Here is a 23,315-nt window from a genome sequence, read left to right on the forward strand (position 1 = left end):
TGATTACAACCTAAACCCCCGTCGACTCCAAGGCTCTACTGCCCACCAAGTTCTGCTTGTTCAAACTCTCCATCCCCACAGCCCAGCTCCTCCTCAGGCCTGGTCCTCTCTGTGCTGACCTCACCCAGCCTCCATCTACCCCCTCCAGCCCGTCCCCACACGGCCCACAGGGTCTTTCTACACCCAGAGCTGACCCTGTCCTTCCCGTATTCCCAATCCTCGCGTGGCTCCCCGGCTCCCTCGGGACAGAGGCGCCCTCGGCCCCCCAGGCTGGTGTTCAAGGTCCTGCGTGACCTGGTCACTGCTGAGCTCTCCACACCAACCTCAGCTGTTACCTTTCCCCTCCTCACGTCACGCTGCAGACACTGAGCGTAATGACCTTCGGGACTCACCTGATGTGTCACTCCCTTGCCACTTCCATCCCTCCAGCAATTTACACTGGGTCCTCTTATTCTTCGTCACTTCTAGTCAAAGCACTTTTCACAATTTGTGCAACTGTGACTTAATATCATCCTCTCCCACTAGACATAAAAACCATGATTGTGCTGCCCCCCATGGTACTCCCAGCCCCTGGGACAGTGTCTGATTCCCAGCAGGGACCTGATAAATATTTAATGAAACGATGGATGAAGGAAGGAATGAATGAACGAAAGTCTTGTGCTCTCTCTCCCACACCAGCCTTTGCCTAAGCTATATCCTTGGCCTGGAATGTTCTCCCCATGCATCTCCACTCCTACTCTACCCAGCACCTTGCTATTTCCCACTCTTGATTTAGAAATGACCTCTACCAGGAAGTTCAACTGAACCCCTCAATTTAGGCTGGGCCCCTTCCTCCAACTGCTACTGTCTCCTGAACATCCCTCATGACAATACTTATCACTCTGTGGTTTTTTTTTTTTTTTTTTGGCCGTGTTGCACGGCATGCGGGATCTTAGCTCCCCAACCAGGGATCGAACCCACGCCCCCTGCACTGGAAGCACGGAGTCTTAACCACAGGACTGCCAGGGAAGTCCCACTTGTCACTCTGGTTCTAACAGCCTGGTGTTCAGCTGTGTTGGTCACCGTGCTCGCCCAGTGCCCAGCAGAGGGAGGTGCGGGCTGAACGTGTCAATGAGCAAACAGACCGATAAACTAGGAGCCGGGGGGCCATCCTCCGGACAGGAGCCTGCAACCCTCAGGTGCTTACCAGCCGGCAGGCCATCTGGAACACAGACCTCACTGACATCACATGCTTCGGGTTGTCATCCAGGATCGACTGAAGGCTCCTCCCCAGGATGGGGAACACCAAGAACCTGGAAGACATGAGTGTCCCAGCAAGTGGGAGAGATGACAGGGGAGGGGATGGAATACAGGCCACCAAGGATGGGGTGTGGCTGGGGGCTACCAGATCCCGGTCCTGGGTGAGATGGAGGGTTCGGATTGGTGGGGGACCAGCCTGGCTCAAGGCTGGGGGAAGGAAGGAAGCAACTATCTGGCCAATGGCTCCAGGGTCCCAGCCATGCCTGGGCATGTGACAGGGAGAGAAAGGAAGGGGCCAGTGAGGCGAGTGGCAAGTGAAGTGACTTACCTGTACTTGTCCTGGTGAACGCCAAAACCGACGCAGGTGGGGATGGCCAGATGGGGGGTCGAGTACCGCTTTTTCCACTTGTTCACTGTGGGAGGCAGGGGCTTGAGAGGTTAGGGCCCACCTGGCCCTGCACCCACAATGGACAGCAGCCCGTTCTCAGACCAGAAGCAGAGCGCGCCCAAGCCCAGGCCACACACTGGGTCTCCTGGTTGGTGACGTCGCCTCTGTGGGTGCGTGACGGCGAGGGGGGTGACGACAGGGGTTGTGAACATGGGAGAAAGCACTGACAAATCTGGAGTGAGCGGAAGGGGTAAGAGCGACAGCGTAACCTCTGAATTCCCATGTAGAGCTAATGAGATCGGGGAGTGTCTAAACTGGTCACAGTGTCACTACATGTCCGCCCACCTTCCAGGATCTCAGTTGGATGGTACAGATCCAGCGGTGTGCTGATAAAAGTTTAACAGCTGGTTGTCTGGGGAAAGATAGCCCTGATTTGTCGCGTTTGCCGATTTCTGTGGTGTAAATACTTCCCAGCATGGCCAATTTCAAGCTACCAATGTGGTATCATGGAAGACGGAGTTGGAAAGAGAGGCAGTAGCGTGCCCTCACATGGTATTTCCACCACACAGACACGGTGAATGTAAACAACCTCAAGAATATAGATAATAGGGACTTCCCTGGCGGTCCAGTGGTTAGGACTCCGCGCTTCCGCTGCAGGGGGCGTGGGTTTAATTCCTGGTCGGGGAACTAAGATCCCACACGCCAAGAGGCATGGCCAAAAAAAAAAAAAAAAAAAAAGTCTAGCTGATAGAAAATGTAGACAAATAATTAGGAAGGGATGAGCTTTGAGTATTTATTACCCTTGCTCTTAATTTGACTGTAAATTGATAAAATTAATTTATGATGGCTATGTTTTATTCATTCATTCATTTATTTATTTATTTAAGATGGCTATGACTGAAAGCTTGGAGGGCAATTTTATTTTTTTTAAAAATATTTATTTATTTATTTATTTATTTGGCTGTGCTGGGTCTTAGTTGCAGCACGCAGGATCTTCGTTGTGGCAAGTGGGATCTTTAGTTGTGGCATGCAGGATCTAGTTCTCTGATCAGGGACTGAACCCAGGCCCCCTGCATTGGGAGCGCGGAGTCTTAACCACTGGACCACCAGGGAAGTCCGATGGCTATGTTTTAATAACTGGCTTGCAGTATTTGTGAAAATTTAATACTTGGTGCTCAAGAGCTGGTACGACGAGCCAGCCTCAGCCCACTGTCCGCTGTCTGTCCTCTGGAGCCTGAGGCCCGAGGGGTGATGGGAGCAAACATGGGACTTTAATTTAATCCCCACCCTTCCCACACCTTCAGGGAGAAGCCAGTTGTTTTGACCAAGCTGGTACCCCCAACTCTTCCCCCACTTGCCCACTTCCCTGAGGAATACCTTGCAAAGGCTTGGCAGCCCGCTGGAAGAAGTGCTGCTCAATGAACAAGCGCCCATTCTTGGCATCCTAGTGGAGGAGGAGAGGGGAAAAGCTGTCACACTGGCATCTCTTAGGCAAGGGCTCCAAGGTCATCACTGGCCATGGATTACCCCAGGGTAATGCCAGCAATAACTCAGGTTCCCCACGTCCTGCACATCAGAACCAAATTCCCTAGGGTGCTCCATGTGAACACATATCAGAGACTTTGAGTCACTGCCTGGGTTCCTTTTCTTTTACAATAGGATCTACAAGTTTTCCCTAGACACACACCCTTCAGCTGAAAACTACATTTCCCAGTCTCCCTTGCAGTGAGGAATGCCCAAATGACCCAGTTCTGGCCAATGGGGATGTGAGCAGAAGAGATACGGGCGACTTCCGGTTTATGCCCTTAAAGGGCTAGGGCAGGCTCTCCCCTTCCTCTTTTCTTGTTCCAATTGGCTGGAATGCAGATGAGATGGTAGGAGGTGGAGCAGCCATCTCAGCCCATGAGACGGACGTTACAGATTGAGGGGCCTGGGGCAACAAGAGAGAAGGAAAGTAAGCCCCTGGCTTATGGAACCATCATATCAGCCCTGGACCACTGCTCCAGGCTGTTACATGGAAAAGCAATAAAATATACTTGTTTAAGCCATAACTAACATTGGGTCATTTTTTCCAAGCAGTCAAACCAAATATTTTAATTAAACGTAACTAGTACAGCTGGGTTCTTAAGAGCACAGGGTCAAAGAGAACTGGGTTCAAATCTCAGCTCTGCCCTTCATTCATTCTTTCTATAAAGCACATATTATGTGCCTACTATTGTTCTGGGCATTGTCAATACAGCAGTGAACAAAGCAATTTGCATAATGGGCGTCCCTGGGCAAGCGACCGAGCTTTTATCTCCTCATCTGTTAAATGGGAAACGAGGTAACCACCCCACAGGTTTGATTATGAAACTCTTAGCCCAGGGCTGGGCGCAGGACAGGCTCTCAGCAAGCAGGTGCTATCACTCATCTGCGAGCCTGGTTCAGGAGCACTCGCTCCGAACCACTCACACGGCCTCCATCTAGGGCCAAGGGAGGGCACCCGACCCAGCCGTCCCAGGTTTCCGGCGCTTGCCCAGACACACAGCCAGAAAGCATCAGAGCCAGGGCTCATGGGTGGACCCGACTGCAGTTTCTGAGGGGCCCCATGTAGAAGAACCCAAGGCCCAGAGGGGGACGCGCCCCACCCAAGGTCCCACCGCTCCTTGCAGGCCACGGCCGTGCTCTCTGGCTTGCCCAGCCCACGGAGGGGCTCAGAGGTCAATGGTGCATTTGCTAACGCCCCAGGCCCTCCCCTCAGTGCTGCCCCCCCCGGGGGCCACTCACTAGTTTCAGTGAGAATCTTTGTTTCTGGGGACTTGACTCGCAGGCAAAGGCGGAGCTGGGCTCAGCTGTGGACGGACGAAATGAACAAGGTTATCACCTAGAGGGCAGGTGAGGGTCACTGTCCTCAGAGTGACAAGCAGCCGCTGCGGTCAACGGGTTCCCACAGGGTCAAGTGCATTCTCCACTTTCATGACCTGCTCCTTCCTATTGTCAAACAGCTTCTTTCTTTCTCTCTCTGTTAATACACAACTGTGCACAAAGAGTAATTAACCCTGAGACTGCTCTCCTCGGAAAGGCCTGCGCGCAAGGCTGAAACTCGGCTGGTGTCTGCGAATCAGCTGGGAAGGTTCTAGGATTCCTAACCAATAGAAGGGGCTCCCGGTGCCCAAACTATTATGCTGAACACCTGCTTTCCTTCTGAGAGTAGAATTTTGGTACCTGCCAGGCAGAGGGTGCCTGTGTGACCAGCATCCAATAAAAACCCTGGGCACTGAGTCTCTAATGAGCGTCCCTCTAACGAGCATTTCATGTGTGATGTCACACCTTGTTACGCATCCCGTGTGACTCCAAGGGGAGGGGGACTCTGGAAGCTGGCGCTGGTTCCCCCGGACTTACCCCACGTGCCTTATCCCTTTGCTGACTGTGCTGTGTCCTTCTGCTGTAATAAATTAGGACATGAGTATGACTATAGGCTGAGGCCTGTGGGTCTCTCCAGTGAATCACTGAGCCCAGGGGTGGTCCTGGGGCCCCTGACTCAGCAGCTGTATGCATTTGTCTGCATATATGGGTGTGTGGCTGAACCACACTGACTCCGTCTCGTCAGGGTCATCTCAGGCCCACTGTCCTACCCCCTCCCCTTTCTGCGTGACAGAGCTCTAGCCTACTCATGAGGAACGCACCCAAGCCAGATAAGTTCCTGATTAACTTTAAGCCTTCCTCTGAAAACTGGAAGAATGACTTTTGCTGACGCAGATGGTTCACAGTCCACGAGGAATAATGGTTATGAGACCCCCCCAGGGGGAGGAAAAACCCGGTTCCTGTTGGCGCAGACGTGGTCCTCCCTTAGAAGTCAGATTCTATCTTTAGCTTTGGCCCCTTTAAATCCCCCTGTACCCCTTCTGGCAGCACAGAGTGCAGTTGCAAATGCTTCCAGATTGCTGTCCGCCGGATCCTACCCATATGTAAGGTACCCACAATAAACTTCGTAACTGTACTTTTTTATGGGGCTGTCCACTTCGTTTTCTTCGATCTCAAAGTTCCTTCTCAGCTCAGGGGATACTATTCAATATCCCCGTCTTTGAACAATGCCTAAATACCGTGTGATGGACGCAGATCCCCTTGCAGGAGGACCTGTTCCCCTAGCCCCACGCAACCCGGGGAGGCCACTGCAGCAGCCTTCAGCCCCTCAGGGATGCCCTCAGCTGCAAGTCCCAGGGCGGCCCATATCCAAAGGCTGATGGAGGGGGATATAAAGGCCCAGCCATGTTGGCCTAACTCAGAACCACACTGAAGGACCACTTCAGCTCCAGAGCCCCCACGGCGCCAGCCGAGGCGCTCCCTGGGCCGCACGGCTCTGTTTCTCCCCCCACCCGCCCCACCACTCCCTTCCCCTCCCCTCTGCAGGTGCTGATCCCTGGGGCACTTCCTCATGAACACCCTGCATGCTTGCCCCATTCTGCTTAATCACAAACCCTGCAAAGTCTGCTGCCCCGTGCTAAGTGTGGGCTTTACACAAATTGTTTCCTCTAATGCTCAGGACAGCCCTAGGAAGGTCTAATACAGTGTTATTGTTATTACTATTACGGTGGCTGTGGTTGTTAGCTCCATTTTTTTTTTTTTTAAGAGAGAAATGGAAAATTTTATTTGAGCCAAATTTGAGGATTATAACCTGGGAAAAGCATCTCAGAAAGCTCTGAGAACTGTTCCCTGTTAGCTCCACTTGACGGATGAGACGAGAAAGCTGAAGCTTAGTGAGGCCAAGTGACACGGGAGGCTTTGTGCCACGTAGATCTGGGCTCAAGCCCAGCCCCTCCATCAACTCCGTGACTTGGTGTGAGGTGCTAAACCTCTCTGGGCCTCCGCTCCATGTCAGTAAAGTAGGACTAATGAAGCCCACCTCTGAGATTGGATGTAAGGATTCAGAGGGGTCAGTAGGAATAACAATAGTACCAGCTGAGCAGGAATCACAGCCAGCTTCACCCGTTTTTGTTTTTGGCCATGCTGCGTGGCTTGTGGGATCTAAGTTCCCGGACCAGTGACTGACCCTGGGCCCTTGGCAGTGAAAGCGCGGAGCCCTAACCACTGGACCGCCAGGGAAGTCCCCAGCTTCACCCTTTGTATGAGCTGCTCAATGACGCCCCCACCACAGCCCAGCATCACACTGGGTGCCCCGGGAGCGCTCAGTGTGTGGCAGCTTTTAAAATATAATCAGCCGAGGGCCCACAGCTGGTAAGTGGCAGTGCGGCACTGGCCTAGGTCTCCTAGCTCACTCCCAGGAGCTCATGAACCGAACCATCGCCATCCATCCCAGCCGGCTCTCTGCGTCCTCCTTCCTTTTCTCTCTTTCCCACCCTTCCTAACCATCCAGGTTGGTGTTGTCTGAGACACGGAGCTAAGGGGCAGGGAGGTGACAAAGTTACCTAGAAGCCACCCTTGCCTTCAAAAAGCTCCAGCTGGAGCCGGGCAGGAACCAGGGCTTACAGATTTAAGGCCAAAGGTGACCTGAGCCTACCCTAAAGGAGGGAAATGTGGAAAGATCATGGATCTTGGGGGAGAGAGGCGTCCTTCCCACCTGTGGGTAGGGGGTTTGGGGGGGATCTTTGAGGGGCATGCAGGAAATGGCCGGGGCACCTCTCAGGCATAAAAACAGTACCTGCCTCACAGAGTTACCTCAAGGTCCAAGGAAAAGCACCAAAGAACCACATGCCTGACACTCAGAGGCAGGCAGAACAGCTGGCAATTTAAATATGCTTTTCCTGCACTGCTCTGCGGATTATGAAGGGCTTTCCCCCTCCACTCTTCTCACTGGCCCTCCCACCGACTGTCGGGGAGTCAGCTGGGCAATTCCCATTACAGAGAGGAATCGACAGGGGAGGAAGGGCAGTGGGCTTGGCCGAGGGCCTCAGCAGAGCCGGGCTGTAAATGTGGCTCCAGACCCTGCGACCTGGGAGACCCCTGCTTGATGCAAACCTGATACGTGTATGGAAAGTCCCTGCGTGTGACAAATGCAGACGGGGTGTGGCAGGCAGGCAGGTGGGAGCCTCGGATGGCCAAGAGACAGGCGACATTGAACTTGGAGCAACAATGCTGTGCTGGGAGCCATCATAACCAGAATAACAGGAAGCGCTGATACGGTGCTTTTGCTATTTTCCTGCTCATCGTTCTACTCATTTAACTCTCTCAACGACAACCCCGTGAGGTTGGTGCTATGACACTCTCCATTTTGCAGGTGAGGAAACTGAGGCGCAAGGTCATGACATCCCTCGAGGAAGATCAGACAACGAGCTGCCGAGCTGCCGGCAGAGGCAGAAGCCTAACTCAACTGGTCTGCCTATGCTTTCCCACCTCCCCAAACCCGGCTGGGGACCCCGGAAATCCCACGCCCCACCGTCAGCAACACCAGGATCCTGACGCTTCCTGCGCGTGTTTCCAGCCTCTGAGTCTTTGCCTGTGCCGTGCCTCTGTCTGGCCTGCCCTTCTCTGGCCCAACCTTTGTTGTGGGCACAGCTGAAAGGCGCTTAATAAAAGAACAGTGATTCCACCTGACAGTTACCAGCTGACAGGGTCTCTCCATCGTTGGAGGGCACGTCTGGGACGGCCTGACTCAGTGGTTCTCAACCGTGGGCGGTTCTGCCCCCCAGTGGGCATCTGGCCATGTCTGGAGACAGTTTTGGTTGTCACGACTGGGAGAGGGGATGGGTAAAGGTCGAGGATGCCACCAAACACCCTATTGTGCACAGGACGGCCCCCACAATGAACGCCAAGGGGGTCGGGGCCGAGAGTTAACTGTGTACTTAAAACAAGCCCTAAAGGATCCCTGGGGGACCCCTCGAAAAGGGAGGCAACCATTCTCCCAGAGCAGCTGAAACCGAGGACCAGGGAGAGGCTCAGGGCTGCCGCTGGGAGAAATACGTCGTGTTAAGGGGCTGCAGGTGGAGAGAACCAATGGCAGGTCTTTGTAGGTGTGATTAAATTAAGGATCCTGTGCTGTGGGGACTGTCTTGGATGATCCAGGGGGACCTAACGTAATCCTACAAAGGTCCTTATAAAGAGGGAGGCAGAGGGAGATTTGACCACAGAAGAGGAGAAGGCGATGTGATGGTGGAAGCAGAGCCTGGGGTGACGTGCTTTGAGGATGGAGGAAGGGGCCACAAGCCGAGGGATGCAGGTGGCCTCTGGGAGCTGAACAGGCAAGGAAACAGATTTGCCTCTGGAGTCTCTTGGAAGGACTAGCCCTACCCATCTCTCTCTTTTTTTTAAATTTTATTTTTTTGGTTGCGCCGTGCGGCGTGTGGGATCTTAGTTCCCTGACCAGGCATCGAACCCGTGTCCCCTGCAGTGGAAGTGTGGAGTCTTAACCACTGGACCACCAGGGAAGTCCCTTTGCCCATACCTTAACTTTAGCCCCGTGAGACTGATTTCAGTCTTGTGACCTCCACAACTAGAAGAGAATAAATGTGTGCTGTCTTCAGCTATTAAGTTTGTGGTGATTTGTGACGGCGGCCACAGGCAATGAATACAAGCCCCGAACCTCCATCCACAGGGGGGAAGGCCTGGACTTGAATCCCCGTTGCTTCTCAGAAACAACTCTCCACGCACACCACAGCTGCAGGAATTTACATGGTTGCCTCGGTGACAGGTCTCCCAAACTGGGCCAGGGAGACCCGGGAGGGTGACGTTATAATTCAGTGTTTCACACAGTAAGAGAGAGTGCCAACTCACAGGGCTGTAATGGGAATCAGGTGAGTTAACAGACATAAAGAACTTAGCGGGGAGTGGAGGGAGGCCCAGAGTGGGCTGGAAGTGTCAGCTGCTATAATAAAAATCACCATTCTGGTTGCTGCTGTTTTACTCTCACTGTTTTCAACTACATCTTCCCGACTGGTGCAAACTGGCAGAAGCCAAAGGCAACCCGTCCTGGGGTAACGCCGCCCTGAGGCACATCCACATGCAGCCCCTCCCCACTGTGCCCGAGCCAGCGCCCGGGCCTCGCACCGGGCAGGTATCTGCGGGAGAATGAATGATGCTGGCAGGCTGGGAAGGGGTCTCATCAAACAACCCGAGACACAAAAGGTGAAGACACACGGCCCAGAGCATTTCCTTCCTAAACTTGCACTGTGGGTTTCTGATGTGAGGACACGGCTGGTTTTTTTCCTTCAGATGCCTCCTGCCCTGTTTGCCTTTCTTCTCCCTCTTCCTTCCCGGCCCTCTGGGCCTCTCCCTATCCTTCTCTCTCCCCAGCCTTTCTTGTTGTTGGTTCTGCCCCTCTATCCTTTCTCTTCCTCTCATTCCTTCTCACCCCGATTCCCTCCTCCTCCCTCTCTTGTGGTGTAATGGTTACGAATTACACCTAGGTTCAAATCCCAGCTCTGTCACTTTTGAGGCTGTGTGACCTTGGGCGAGTGGCTTCCCCTCTCTGTGCTCCAGCTGTAAGATGAAGTAACATGAGTGCCTCCCTCCTAGCGTGGCTGGGAGCATTAAATGGGCCCCGGAACAGCGCCTGGCATGGAGTGAGTGCTCCCTAGTGTCGCTTTATGCTCTCCTCTCTCCCTCCCTCGCCCTCTGTCCCTCCATGACTAATGCTACCTACCTCGGCCTGAGAAGATCCCTCTACCGTTTTCCAAGCTCACTGCCTCTGTCCCTTCTCACCATTTGGGACCAACAGCCCCAGGAGGTGGGCAGGACACCATCTCTCACTTTTCCAACAGGGACATCAAGGCAGAGCTGCTCACCCAGGCTCACTCAGTGTGCCAGAGCCAAGTCACGACTCCACCTGGGTCTGTTTCTTTTCTTTTTTTTTGGCCTTACCGCACAGCACGTGCGATCTTACCTCCCTGACCAGGGATCGAACCCAGGTCCTCTGCAGTGGAAGTGCAGAGTCCTAACCACTGGACCGCCAGGGAAGTCCCCGCCTGGGTCTGTCTCAAATGTGGCTGCCCTGCCCTCCTGCCCGGGCTCTAACGCAGGATGGCCAACCTGAGGCTCGAAATTGCCTGCACCCGTGTCTGGCCGGCCGGTGCTTCCAAATCAGAGATTTCCTCTCAAAATCCCGATCTCTGGCTTCTCCTGCAAGCTTGGAAGCTCTCTGGAGCCACATCTCTGTCTAGTCATTAACACCCCTGGGCTTCGTTTTCCTTATCTAGAAAATGGGGATAATGACCTTGCTGACGTCATGAGGCTGTCGTGAGAATTAAACGGGTTAAGAAGTATAAAGCAAACATGTGTCCACGTGAAAACCTGTACATGCACGATCACAGAAGCATTACTCATCATGGCCCAAAGTGGACATAGTCCAAACATCCACCAGCTGATAAACTGATCAACCAGATGTGATATATACACACCCTGGAATCTTATTCAGCCATAAAACAGAAGGAAGTTCTGACGAAGGTGACAACATGGCTGGACCTTGAAACCATCGTGCTGAGGGGAAGAAGCCAGACACAAAAGGCCAGAGAGAGTATCACTCCATTTATGTGAAATGTCCAGAATAGGCAAATCCATAGAGACATAAAGTAGATTAGTGGTTGCCAGGGGCTGGGGGGAGAGGGATGAGAGTAACTGGTAAAGGTACAGGGTTTCCTTTTGGGGTGACAGAAATACTCTGGAACCAGATGGTGGTGACTCATAAAACCACATAAAGTGCTGAGAACAAGGCCTGGCCTGGAGTAAGCACTCAGTTAATGCTAGTTTGATTAATACTAACATTTCCAGTGCAGCTATTTTTTCCTTCATTGTAACAAGTTGTCTTGCTGCATTTCTTGTTTAACTATTGTTTTGTTTAACTTTTAAGCCCAGCCCGGCTTCTTCCCGTCCCACTGATAAGAAAGCCTGGAGCTTCCTCTTTTGGTGACGGCAGAGATTCAAACCACATGAGGCCCTGGCCCAGGCAGAACCCTCACCCCAGCCCCACCCCTTAACCACAGTAAAAACCGGGGCCAGGTGCTCTTCCTTGTTCTCACAGAGCTTCTCCCCCCACCAGCGATCTCAATCACGCAAGCAGTAAACCTTTCGTATCCTCATAGGTCTCAACATTCAAACCAAATTTGGAGGAAGGGTCCATCCTATCTCTGCAGGACAGACAGAACAGTCATCACTGTCCTTATCTTCCGGCCACACTGGGCCTGCACTCCCACGTGACAACAGTAGGTGGCAGTGGAGAAGAGTGTCCTCTTTATCCAGGGCACATGTGCTCTGGTTGGCCACAGTCCCCACCACTCCCAATCGCCTGACTCCCAGCATCCTGCACTCATCTACTCTACCTTCCCAGCCGCTGTAGGTGCATAGGTTTGTAGTCCCAGCTCTAAGAGAAAGCTGCCTCGAGGCAGGTCTGCAGTTGGGATACGGCTCCATCTCCATTCTCAGAAAGTGGTTCCCTCCCCCTTTGCCTTGGCTCCAAGATGGCCTGACCCAGCCCAGCCCAGCCCAGCACCTGCCCACCTGTGGACAGAGTGTACCTTCATAGAGAATGCCCTGGCCATCCCTGCTCTGGAGGCATCTCAGCTTCCAGTGCTGCCCACTCTTGTCTGTCAGCACCGTCCCCACTGGCAAAGCCTTGAGCGAGGTGGTCATCCGGCTCCGCTTCAGCGTCTGAGGGCTCTGCCTGGTTGTCTGAGGGCTGCTCTGGGAGGTTGGGGATCTGCTCCAGCACCCTGCAGGAGGATGGTCAGAAGAAAGAGAAGGCGGCATCCGGGAGAGAAAAGTTGGGTGGGTAATCAGACGGTGCTCATAATACTGTTCATTTATTCATTTGTCCATTCAACAAAAGCTTCCTGGGACCTTTCACGGATCCTGTGTGCTGAAGCTGGGGACCCAGACATGAGTCGGATCTGGACCCTTCCCTCGGGAGCCTCTAATTTGGTGGGGGAGACTGACCTGGACACAGCTGGTCAGAACTGAGTCTGAGACAGGGCAGTACAGAGGAATATGAGAAAGAGATTGACTGTGCCTGCAAAAGTCAGGGGAGGCTTCTGGAGAAGGGGACATTTGAGTTGGGTCCTACTGGACGAGCAGAAGTTTGCCAGGGAGGAAAAAAAAACCATTCCAGACATTCAACCCAAAACATCCTAAAACAGGACCTGGCTTTGTGCTGAGCATGAAGAGGGACCAGACATTTGTTAGACTGGGGCCCTGCCCTTGAGGGGCTCCTAGACTAGCAAGACAATGTGGGCGGTGTGGTGAGACAGGGACACAGGAAAAGATATTCCCTGCTTCATTCCTCCCACCTGCCACCCACCCAAGGCACAGATGGGAAGAGGCCGTGGGGCCCAGAGAAAAACAAGGGAGAAAGAGGAGACACCGAAGGGCTGTGACCTCAGATCCAAAGACCTGGTGGGAAGGAGACGGGCACATGGTCCTCACGCTTCCCTGCTCGCTGGCTGGCACAGGGCACACACAAATGAGTCCACGAGGGACCCTCAGTAGAGCAAGTGAGGCAGAAAGGGACATGGAGCCTGGAGGAGACATGAACTCAAGTGAGGACATCACTGGCACTGTGGGAGCCCAGACAAAGAGGCTCTGGAGGGAGACGAGGTGGACTTGATCCAGCCTATGGCATTCAGGAAAGGCTTCCTAGAGATCTGACCCTGAGTGCTGGAAAGAAGAGAGGCCCCTGGGCTGAAGGAACAGACTTAGCCAAGACCAGAAGCTGAAAACCCTAGAAAGTGTTTCCAAAAGTGAGTTTTCTGTGTACAGGGTTGTGGTGAGAGCTAAAGGAGGAACCAGACCACAGTCTCAGTGGTCAGGCTGAAGAGCCCAGACAGTGGCGCGATGGGGACGGGAGGGAGCTGTGAGCAGGGAGGGGTGAGGTCACCTCTGGCCACGTAGAGATGGGCTGGACGGGGAGCCTGCGGCTGGAAGGTGGGGGAGGATCTTGGGAGGAGGGTCCAAGCAGGCGTATGTGATGCCTGAGCACAGGCATGATGCCTCAAACATTGTCAGATGACCCTCCTTTTCCCCATATTGAGCGTAACTCTCACCTTTGGGTTTCTCACAGGGACTCAAGGTAACTTCAGATTCAGAACTGTTACCTTCTGAGAGAAGGGATGATGGGGGAGAGGAAGTACAGCTGAGCCATTTCACTTTCTTGGGAGATATTTCAGAACTGGAGTTCGTCTTTCTCCTTGAGCCTAGAGAAAGGAAGACCGAATGCAGACTGGAGTTACAGAAGTCCTTTCCAGGAACCATTAAACCAGAAACCCTGAGGTCATATTCAACACTCTCTTCCCTTTGACCCTCACAGCCAAGTTTTACTAAATAATCTAAGCACACTTTCCTTTGTTTTAGTCAGTCTTTCCTAAGAGAGGCTTAGCCTCTCTTTTATATCCTCAAGCACTTTATCACAGTGTGGTCTCCTTTAGGTAATTTCTTCAGATCTGTCTTCCAGGTCACTGTTCTCCTTCAGCTGTGTCTAGTCTGCAGTTTAAACCATCCGATGAGTTTCTGATTGCTATGATGATATTTATTTTTATCATCAAAGATTTTATTTGGTTCTTTTAAAACCTGCCTAATCAATTCTAACTAGCTTTTGTTCCTTCACTGTACCTTCAGTTACTTCTTTTATTTCCGTAAACATAATAAATGTGCTTTGTACATATTCTCATCTGTTAATTCCAAGGTCTCTGGTCATTGCAGGTCTGATTCTCTAGTTTGTGTTTCTCCCGGCAGTGGCTTGTTTCCTGGTATCTTTGTTAATTGGTTGGGAGCTGATGGGCCTGTTGGAAGTCTAAGTTCTGTCTTTAAAGGATGTTCCACTAGAAAAGATTTGCCTCTGCTGGGGCAGCGGGCGCCCACATCTCATCACTTTATACTAACTTTTCTGCTTGGATTTTTGGGGGGCCACACAGATCAGTATGAATTCTGGCCCCTAACTGGTAAGGATGTGAGTTCTTGGTTAGGAATTCTCAGAAAGGACATTTTTCACTCACAATCAAGGCTGAGACAGACAAATGTCTCCACATATTTTCTCTGTGGAGCAATTTTTTTTTACCACTGAAAAGTCCCAGATTTTAGAGGAGGTTTCCAATCTCACCCCTGTGCTGCTCAGGCCCTGTGCTTTGTCTCCTGTACCCCATTAAGACCCAGGCTCAAGGCCACCAATGACCAGCACACAGCCCAGGACCAGTACCACCTATAGCATTTGCTCAGCCCTGTGGGTCTGTGTTTTCTTTCTTTTTAATTAATTAATTATTTTTTGGCCTGCATTGGGTCTTAGTTGTGGTAAGCAGGATCTTTCGTTGCAGCACGCAGCCTCTTTGTTGCAGCGCGTGGGCTTCTCTCTAGTTGTGGCGTAAGGGCTCCAGAGCGCGTGGGCTCTGTAGTTGCGGCGCGTGGGCTTAGTTGCCCCGTGGCATGTGGGATCTTAGTTCCCTGACCAGGGATCGAACCAGCATCCCCTGCATTGCAAGACGGATTGTTAACCACTGGACCACCCGGGAAGTGCCGGTGTTTTCTTATTGTTGCTCACTTCCATGTAACTACCTTACTTTCCTACCATTCAGCCCTATGAATATAAAGATATTCTTTGTATTTTATCCAGCATTTTGTGGTGTGCTGAGCCATAAGGGACTTTTCCTTATCATCTAGTCTGCCGTATTACTAAAACCAGAAGTCTTCTTTCAGTTGATACTACCTCAGCCAGCATACTTGGTCTCTGGACTCCTGGAATGGCCTCCTAACTGGTTTCCATGCCTCCAATCTACTTTCCGCACGTAGCATTCAGAGAGGTCTCTTCAAAATGCAAATCATACTGTGTCTCCCATTTGGCGGAAATTCTTCCACGGCTCCTCACCACATCAGTGATTACTAAACTCCTTACCCATGGTCTACAAGGCCCCACGTGTCTGCCCCCAGTACAGCTGTCCTTCTTTACTTCTCCAACAGGTATGGCTCTTTCCCATACCATGCCTCGATGCCTGGAATTCCTGTTCCAACCCCCTCACCTTGCCCCCAGTCTTCACTTGGCTAACTCTTGTCATCCCTAGATCTCGGGTCAAACATTACCCACCTAGGGAGGCCTTCCCTGACCCTCCCAGAAACACATCTCCCTTATGTGTGTTCTGTGGTCCATCCATTGCCCTTCTGTTATCATGCACTCAACTAACAATTGTTTATTCAATGTCTGTTTGCCTTACCAGCCACCAAAATCTCTGAGAGACCAGAAACCAGGTCCATCTCACCTGTTACTACATCCCTGGAAACAAACACAGCACCTAAGTACACAATAGGCAGTCCAGGTATGTTTGTTGCCTGATGACTGGGTGAATGAACAATGAATGAGGCCCAAGGCTGGCATTAGGGAAGGCTGGGGTTAAGGACTCAGGCTCTGATGGATGGACCTAGAGATTATCATACTAAATAAAGTAAGTCAGACAGAGAAAAACAAATATCATATGATACCAGACATGTGGAATCTAAAAAAAATGATACAGGACTTCCCTGGTGGCGCAGCGGTTAAGAATCCACCTGCCAATGCAGGGGACACGGGTTTGAGCCCTGGTCCGGGAAGATCCCACATGCCGCGGAGCAACTAAGCCTGTGTGCCACAACTACTGAGCCTGCGCTCTAGAGCCCGCGAGCCACAACTACTGAGCCGTGTGCCACAACTACTGAAGCCTGTGCGCCTAGAGCCCGAGCTCCACAAGACAAGCCAATGAGAAGCCCGCACACCACAGGAAGAGCAGCCCCCGCTCGCCGCAACCAGAGAAAGCCCGCGCGCAGCAACGAAGACCCAACGCGGCCAAAAATAAATAAATAAATTTATATAAAAAAATGATACAAATGAACTTATTTACAAAACAGAAACAGACTCACAGTCTTCAAAAACAAACTTATGGTTACCAAAGGGGAAATATGTGTGGGGGAGGGATAAATTAGGAGTTTGGGATTAACATACACACACTACTGTATATAAAATAGATAATCAACAAGGACCTACTGTACAGCACAGGGAACGCTATTCAATATTCTGTAATAACCTATATGGGAAAAGAATCTGAAAAAGAATGGATATATATATGTATAACTGAATTACTTTGCTGTACACCTGAAACTAACACAACATTGTAAATCAACTATACTCCAATATGAAATGAAAATGGGAACCAAAACCATACACTAAGGATGAGGAGAAAGACAGGAGGAGCCTGGGTCCCTTATGGCATCATGGGGAGCCTGGGTCCCTTGTGGCATCATGGGGACACCATCCCTACACTGAACTGTCCCCTCCAGACTTTTTGTTAGAAAGAAAAACAAACCCATTCATTCGTTTAAACTCTTTAAGTAGTGTTTTCTGTTACTTGCAGCCAAACACCATCCCAAATGATAAAATGAATGTTGCTGAACTTTCTGCCACGTATGCCAACTTCCTTCTGTGGCCTTCAGATAAGCAAATCCACTTCGATTTACCAATGTAGGATCTGTGCTTGGGCTTTCCATTGGCCGGGACCTACTGCTGATATTTCATTCATTCAGTCAACCAATCAATAAGATTTCTCAGCACCCAACTCTGTGTCAGGCACAGTCCTGGATGCTGTGCAAACAACAGGTTACAAACCACAATCAACAGAGCTTACAAACCACGATAAACTCCTATCCTTACAGAGCTTAAAGATGAGGAGCAATATAAATGAGTAGGGCTTCCCTGGTGGCGTAGCGGTTAAGAATCTGCCTTCCAATGCAGGGGACACGGGTTCGAGCCCTGATCCGGGAAGATCCCACATGACGCGGAGCAACTAAGCCCCTGTGCCACAACTACTGAGACTGTGCTCTAGAGCCCATGCTCTGCAACAAGAGAAGCCACGGCAATGAGAAGCCTGCTCATGGCAACAAAGAGTAGCCCCTGCTCGCCTCAACCAGAGAAAAGCCCGCGTGCAGCAGTGAAGACCCAACACAGCCAAAAATAAAATAAAATAAATAAATTTATTTAAAATATAAATGAGTAAAATAATACATTTAATACAGTTGATACTTACAAGTACCGAAAGGCAAGATAAAGCAGGGGCAGGGGACAGGGGCTGTCACATGTAGGAGGATGCAATTTAATTAGAGGTGTCACGGAAGGCCTCTCTGGGCAGGCAACAATTGCATAAAGACCTGAAGAAAGTGAGAGAGGGGGTCATGCACCAGATGAGGGAAGAACCACCCAGAGAGAGAGAACAGCAAGTGCAACAGCTTAGAGGTCCAGGGTTAGGAGATGAGCTCTGAGAGACAACAGGGAGCTGATCATGTCAGGCTTAACCTGGGAAGGTGGTGAGCAGGGGAATGACAGGGTCTGACTTTGTTTTAACAGGGTCCATCAGGTTGCCACTTGAAGAGAGCTGTAGGGAACAGAGCAGCAGCAGGGAGACCATGGGAAGAAAGCTTCTACAATATCAGTGAGGTGAGGGTGAGATGGATCAGGGCGGTGGCAGGAAGTGGTCCGATTCGGCATTGAGTTTTTTTTAAATAAATAAATTTATTTATTTATTTATTTTTGGCTGCATTGGGTCTTCGTTGCTGCTCACAGGCTTTCTCTAGTTGAGGCGAGTGGGGGCTACCATTCATTGTGGTGCAGGGGCTCTAGGCGCACAGGCTTCAGTAGTTGTGGCACATGGGCTCAGTAGTTGTGGCTTGTGGGCTCTAGAGCGCAGGCTCAGTAGTTGTGACACACGGGCTTAGTTGCTCCGCGGCATGTGGGATCTTCCCGGACCAGGGATCGAACCTGTGTCCCCTGCATTGGCAGGTGGATTCTTAACCACTGTGCCATCAGGGAAGTCCTCGGCATTGACTTTTAAAGGGAGAGCTGATGAGATCTGCTGGAGGGCTGCAGTCATGGGGTGGGAGAGAAAGAGGACTTGAGGATGACTCCATGGTCTGAGAAACTGAATAAGCTGAACTGCTGTTACCTCGATGGGATAGTCTGTGGAAGGGGCAGGTGGGGGGTGGCAGTCATATCAGGAGCTTAGTTCTGGGCTTGCGGAGACACTTAAGGGACATCAAATAGATGTCAAGCAGGCAGTCTGATATATATGAATGTAGATTTCAGGGGAGGAGTCCAAGCTGGAGACAGAAATGCATGAGTTGTCAACTTCAGAGCCAGGAGCCCGATAAAATGCCAAGAAACTCTGTATAGGGAGAGCCTGAGCTCTGGGCTTCTCCGGTATCCACGCAGGGTCAGGCAGACTGCAAAGGTGTCTGTCCTTCCTTCCCAAACGCACACACATCACCCCTCCTAAAGGGAGAAGCATAAAGCCCTGGTTCTTACCTTGGGAGGATGACAGAGACGGCTTGACAAAGGTCTGGGACCCCTCATGCTCCTCTGTAGGCAAAGGTTTTCCGCAGTAGGGGCAGAATTTGAAAGTTGCTTCAACACCTTTGCCACAGTCTGGACAGAAGACCATGCTAGAAAACAGAAGTGGGGTGGGGGGACAGGAAGCTGAAAGAAAAACTTAATCCACTGCCGATGAGTAGTCACCTGAGTTCCCCACGATGATGAGATTACAGAAAGAAGAAAAGTTAGCATACCTGGAATACCGTCTCTCAGAAAGTGGTCACTTCTTTTTTTTTCTTTTTTGGCTGCACCACACGGCATGTGGGATCTTAGTTCCCTGGCCAGGGATCGAACCCGTGCCCCATGCAGTGGAAGTGCAGCATCCTAACCACTGGACCGCCAGGGAAGTCCCAGAAAGTGGCCACTTGTAAAATGAGTTCTCAGGGACTTTCTGGCAGTCCAGAGGTTAAGACTCTGCACTTCCACTGCAGAGGGCGCGGGTCTGATCCCTGGTCAGGGAACTAAGATCCCGCATGCCGCATGGCGTGGCCAAGGGGAAAAAAATAAAATAAAATGAGTTCTCGGCCCGTGTCCAGCCTCTAGCCACCTGTCTCTCCCTAATGGCCCAGGGAAGGTACAAAGCAGAACAAATGCAGAATGAAACTGCAGAGCTCACAAAAGATATGAGAATGCCTTGAGGTCAATAAAAGTTCTGCAGAACTGCTCCAATCACGGAAGCACTGAGGGTCTTCAACTGTAATTGTGATGCTCATTTCTTGAACCACATTATGGGGAAGGTAGAGACCGTTAGTGCTCACCAGATATCCACATCCTCCCCTTCACTTCCCAGGATCCTTTGCAGTGAGATTGGGGCCACTAGTTTTGGCTACTTCTGGCCAATAGGGTGTGAATGGAAGTCACTTCCCGGCTGAGGCAGTTAAGAGCCTGAGTACCTCCTCTGTCCACCCGTCCTCTGCAGGGATGGCCCAGATGGTCCATACTCCAGATGGCATAGGTACAAGATGAAGCAGGGCTGCCTGGTCCACGTCGCAATCTCATGATGGGCAAATAAACTTAACGTTGTATTAAGCCACTAAGACTTCAGGGTTTACTTGTTACTGCAGCACATCCTACCCTATCCTGACTAACTTAGAGGGATAACGGGTGTTGACTACATTATCCTCTAAGCCTTGTGTATTTCTGGAATACTTCCTAATACTTTAAAAAATCAAAGGCAAAATCACACATAGACCTACAACAAATGAGGATACAGCAGGTGTATTCATTTGCTTGGGCAGCCACAACTCAATACCACAGACTAGGTGGCTTAAACAACAGGAATTTATTTTCTCACAATTTTGGAGGCTAGAAGTCCGAGATCGGGGTATCAGCAAGTTTGGCTTCTTCTGAGGCCTCTCTCCTTGACTTGCAGATGGCTGCCTTCTCACTGTGTCCTCACACGGTTGTCCCTCGGTCTGTGTTCTAATCCCCTCTTCTTATTGGATTAGGGCCCATCGTAGTCTGTTTGAGTGGCTATAATAAAATATCACAGACTACTGGGTGGCTTACAATCAACAGAAATTTATTTCTCACAGTTCTGGAGACCGGGATGTCCAAGATCAAGGTGCCACTGTGGCTGGGTTCTGGTAAAGACCCTCTTCTGGGCTACAGACTGACAACTTCACCCTGTGTCCCCACATGGAGGAAGGGGCTGGGGAGCTCTCTGGGTCTCTTTTATAAGGGCACTAATCCCATTCATGAGAGCTCCACCCTTACGACCTACCCACTTCCCAAAGGCCCCACCTCCTAATACCATCACATTGGGCATTTCATTTCAACGTATGAATTTTGGGGGGGACACAAACGTTCAGACCACAGCAGGCCCTCCCTAAAGACCTCGCTTTAATTACCTCTTTAAAGGCCCTATCTCCAAATACAGACGCATTCTGAGATACTCAGGGTTAGGGTTTCCTAAAAATATGAATTTTTGAGGGATACAACTTAGCCCATAAGAGCAGGATGAAACTAGTTCATAAATGAAGCAGAGAAGCTCAACAGGGATGACAGTGCAATAGGCATTTCCAATGAATATATTTTAAATAGCGAAAGAAAAAAGCAAAATTATTTTATTTGTTTTTTATTCTAAGATTCAGTGTACAGTCCCAGTTATAAGCTGGGATATCAAAATCGAAGTCAAAATAAACTTGTGCTCGTGACTTCATTTTGCCTTGCAAGACAAAGTTCTTTTCTTTTTACTTTTATTTATCTTTGACAATTAACAACTGTCTATATTTAAAGTGTACAACTTGTCTATATATGTGTGTGTATATATATATATATATAAATAATTCTAATTTGCCATATATGTGTATATGACAAATTAAAATTATAATGGAGTGATCACAGTTCAGACATACAAAAATGGAACTGGGCAGCCATTGAGGATCTGGTCTCAGGACTTCCCTGCAACACTGAGAACTTGAACTTTCTGTGAACTAGACCTAACCCAAGGACACCCACCATTTTTAAAACAACATCTGCTACCTGGAACCTTGTGTCTCAGGGTTGTTCCCCCTTGTAAAGATGCAACCATTCTGACCCCAACCAATCCTTGCTTAACAAACACCCTACTTCTTGCCAGCTTGATTTTTTTTTAACATCTTTATTGGAGTATAATTGCTTTACAATGGTGTGTTAGTTTCTGCTTTATAACAAAGTGAATCAGCTATACATATACATATATCCCCGTATCTCTTCCCTCTTGCGTCTCCCTCCCACCCTCCTTATCCCACCCCTCTAGGTGATCACAAAGCTGATATCCCTGTGCTATGCGGCTGCTTTCCACTACCTATCTATTTTACATTTGGTAGTGTATATATATATGTCCATGCCACTCTCTTCGTCCCAGCTTACCCTTCCCACTCCCCGTGTCCTCAATTTCATTCTCTACGTCTGCATCTTTATTCCTGTCCTGCCCCTTCAGAACCTTTTTTTTTTAGATTCCATACATATGCGTTAGCAGACGGTATTTATTTTTCTCTTTCTGACTTACTTCACTCTGTATGACAGACTCTAGGTCCATCCACCTCACTACAAATAACTCAATTTTGTTTCTTTTCATGGCCGAGTAATATTCCATTGCATATACGTGCCACATCTTCTTTATCCATTCAACTGTCGATGGACACTTAGGTTGCTTCCATATCCTGGCTATTGTAAATAGTGCTGCAATGAACATTGTGGTACATGACTCTTTTTGAATTATGGTTTTCTCAGGGTATATGCCCAGTAGCGGATTGCTGGGTCATATGGTAGTTCTGTTTTTAGTTTTTTAAGGAACCTCCATGCTGTTCTCCATAGTGGCTGTATCATCTAATTATAATTTTTGATAAACAACTAATGTAACTAATTGTGGCTTTGCAGTTTTTGCCTTTGGAAGCTTCCTTCATTTGTAGTCCAGTGGAACACAATTCAAGTTGCTTCTTCTTCTTCTTTTTTTTTTAATTGTAATACGTATATATGTTATTTCTTTATTAGGATGCCCTCAAGTACTTCTTGAATCTGGGCCTCCTGGGCTGCAGTCCCAACAAACCCCAAATGAATGCCTCTTTATTTCAGTCAGTCTCCGTTTCTGAAAGTCTGGTTAACAGTATACATTATGAAACTATCACCACAATCAAACTAATTAACATATCCATCACCTCTTATAGTTCCAATTTGTGTGTGTGTGTGTGTGTGTGTGTGTGGTAAGGACACTTGAGATCTACTCTCTCAGCAAATTTCAAGTATACAATTAGTTATTATTTACTATAGCTGCCATGCTATACATTAGGTCTCCAGAATTTATTCATCTTATAATGGGAAGTTTATACCCTTTGATCAATATCTCTTTTCCCCCACAGCCTCTGGTAAGCACCGCTCCACTCACTGCTACTATGAGTTTGACACTTTTTTTTTAGATTCCACATATATGTGAGATCATGCCATATTTATCTTTCTGTGTCTGGCTCAGTCTAATTAAAACCTTTTCCTTTATTCACTGTAAAGACTGGTTTCTGTTGCGACTGCAAACAGTAGAGTCCTTAAAATTACAGGCTCTGGTCCCAGGCTGCCTGGATTTGAACTCCAGATGTGCTCCTTGCTGGGCATGTTACTTAACCTCTCTATGCTTCAGTCTGCCCAATGGTAAAACGGGGCTTTTAACAATTCCTGTCTGACAGAGTGGCTGGTGGCCTAAATGCAATACATTTCTATCAATTGCTAAGAACAGGGGCCCGGCCCACAGAAAGCCTTTTATGTTAGTGGTTGTTATTACCCTATCATGCCCTGTATCCCACTTATCATCTTCCATTTGTTAATGGTTCTATTCCTCCCTTTTCTCTTTCCACATCCTAAGTTCTGAGCCTCTCAGGTCTCTCCATTTCCTCTTGGTGCTAACTCATGGAATTCCAGTGC

At 49.8% G+C, this 23,315-nt stretch overlaps 1 protein-coding gene across 17 annotated transcripts in view; it reads right to left on the reverse strand.

The window, feature by feature from the left end:
- Positions 1–23,315, reverse strand: part of VRK3 (VRK serine/threonine kinase 3) — a 66,431-nt gene that overhangs the window by 17,676 nt on the left and 25,440 nt on the right. For 7 of the 17 annotated variants that reach the window (XM_082367631.1, XM_082367619.1, XM_082367628.1 and 4 more), the window contains 7 exons: positions 18,855–18,991; positions 13,591–13,740; positions 12,070–12,264; positions 4,394–4,458; positions 3,005–3,071; positions 1,568–1,652; positions 1,187–1,292 (listed from right to left, as the gene is read on the reverse strand). In XM_082367631.1, the coding sequence (XP_082223757.1) occupies positions 1,187–1,292; positions 1,568–1,652; positions 3,005–3,071; positions 4,394–4,458; positions 12,070–12,264; positions 13,591–13,740; positions 18,855–18,991 (805 nt within the window). Of the gene's footprint in view, positions 1–1,186; positions 1,293–1,567; positions 1,653–3,004; positions 3,072–4,393; positions 4,459–12,069; positions 12,265–13,590; positions 13,741–18,854; positions 18,992–19,114; positions 19,242–20,214; positions 20,394–23,315 lie in introns of those variants that run through there. The other 10 variants (XM_082367629.1, XM_082367630.1, XM_082367627.1 and 7 more) reach the window with 3 other exon arrangements.

The sequence above is a fragment of the Balaenoptera borealis genome (genome assembly GCF_965194805.1).
Source record: "Balaenoptera borealis genome assembly, chromosome: 19".
NCBI classification, from domain to species: domain Eukaryota; kingdom Metazoa; phylum Chordata; class Mammalia; order Artiodactyla; family Balaenopteridae; genus Balaenoptera; species Balaenoptera borealis.